General features: G+C 41.6%; 1 protein-coding gene across 1 annotated transcript; it reads right to left on the reverse strand.

The window, feature by feature from the left end:
* Positions 1-647: 647 nt before the first annotated feature.
* On the reverse strand, positions 648-925 carry SARC_16531 (hypothetical protein; the record flags this gene model as incomplete). Its single annotated transcript, XM_014289363.1, has 1 exon — positions 648-925. A coding segment is annotated over one exon (278 nt), but the record flags the coding sequence as incomplete, so codon positions are not given.
* Positions 926-1,257: the final 332 nt, after the last annotated feature.

Here is a 1,257-nt window from a genome sequence, read left to right on the forward strand (position 1 = left end):
GTGTGTGTGTGTGTGTGTGTGTGTGTGTTTGTATACCTAAAATGTGCGAACAAGTCTTTTCAAATCGATTGTAGCTAGCCCCATCTCCTTTACAAGTAGAGAGGTTTGATTCTTGATTAGTCACGAAGCCGATTCACTGCACTGCTAGAAACCAAGTATAATACGCAGGATGCGTGTTCTATTCGCACACACACGTATAGGTACACATCACTGCAACACACATACACTACACAATCACAGAATATTACACAAAACGCGGCAATGCGACACATATACTAGCCCTCGAGAACTGATACCACACACACTCTCTCTCTATATCTTAGAACATTTATTTACGCAAATACTTACGTACAAACACACACACGCATACGCACACAACAAAACACAATACACACACGCACCATACCACACGTATACATATACACACAGCAAAAAAACACATACAAATCATACATATATATATATATATACCAAACCACACATACATATACACATATCAAAACACACATACACTGAAAGCCATATACACACTCACACCAAACCACACATACACATACACAAACACACATACGCGTACCTCTAAACACGCATGCACACACATCGAAACACACATACGCCCACACCAAAACACACACACGCGCACACACCTCCCGTCCAACAAACGTCTCTCTCTGGTTAGCATGGCGTATTCTTTGCGCATCTTATCCTCGGCCACGGCAAATATCGCGCGCTCATTCTCCACTTTGCCCTTGATTAGCTCCGAGTCTAATAACAGATCTCGGAGGAACTCACCCAGCGTCGGACTACTGCTGAATATGGTACTATCCGTGCGTGTATATAGTTCTTGCGTGAGTCTACCAAGGCTCCCCAGGCCTAACTGAGCATTGGCGTCTTTTTGCAGGGCTAGGCCAGACTCCTCTGACATCCATAATTCAACCTACAAGTGGGGCGGAAGAAACGTTGAGTGTACGAACATATATCTGTACGATAACAAATGGATATAAGTGTCGACACGTAAAAAACATAGCCAAAGGTCTCATGAATATATAAATAGATGAATAAATACCGTATACCAGTACATGCAGAAAAAGACGCACGTGTGTGTATTGGCGTATATGTACCACAAACTCAACCTAGACTTATCCGTGGATGTCTGTTTGACGATCAACTGTATGACTATCAACAATCACAAATGAATATAACAAGATGTATGAATGGCCGAAGTGATATATATATAAACTAATATATATATGTGTG

The sequence above is a fragment of the Sphaeroforma arctica genome (assembly GCF_001186125.1).
Source record: "Sphaeroforma arctica JP610 unplaced genomic scaffold supercont1.8293, whole genome shotgun sequence".
Lineage (NCBI taxonomy): Eukaryota > Ichthyosporea > Ichthyophonida > Sphaeroforma > Sphaeroforma arctica.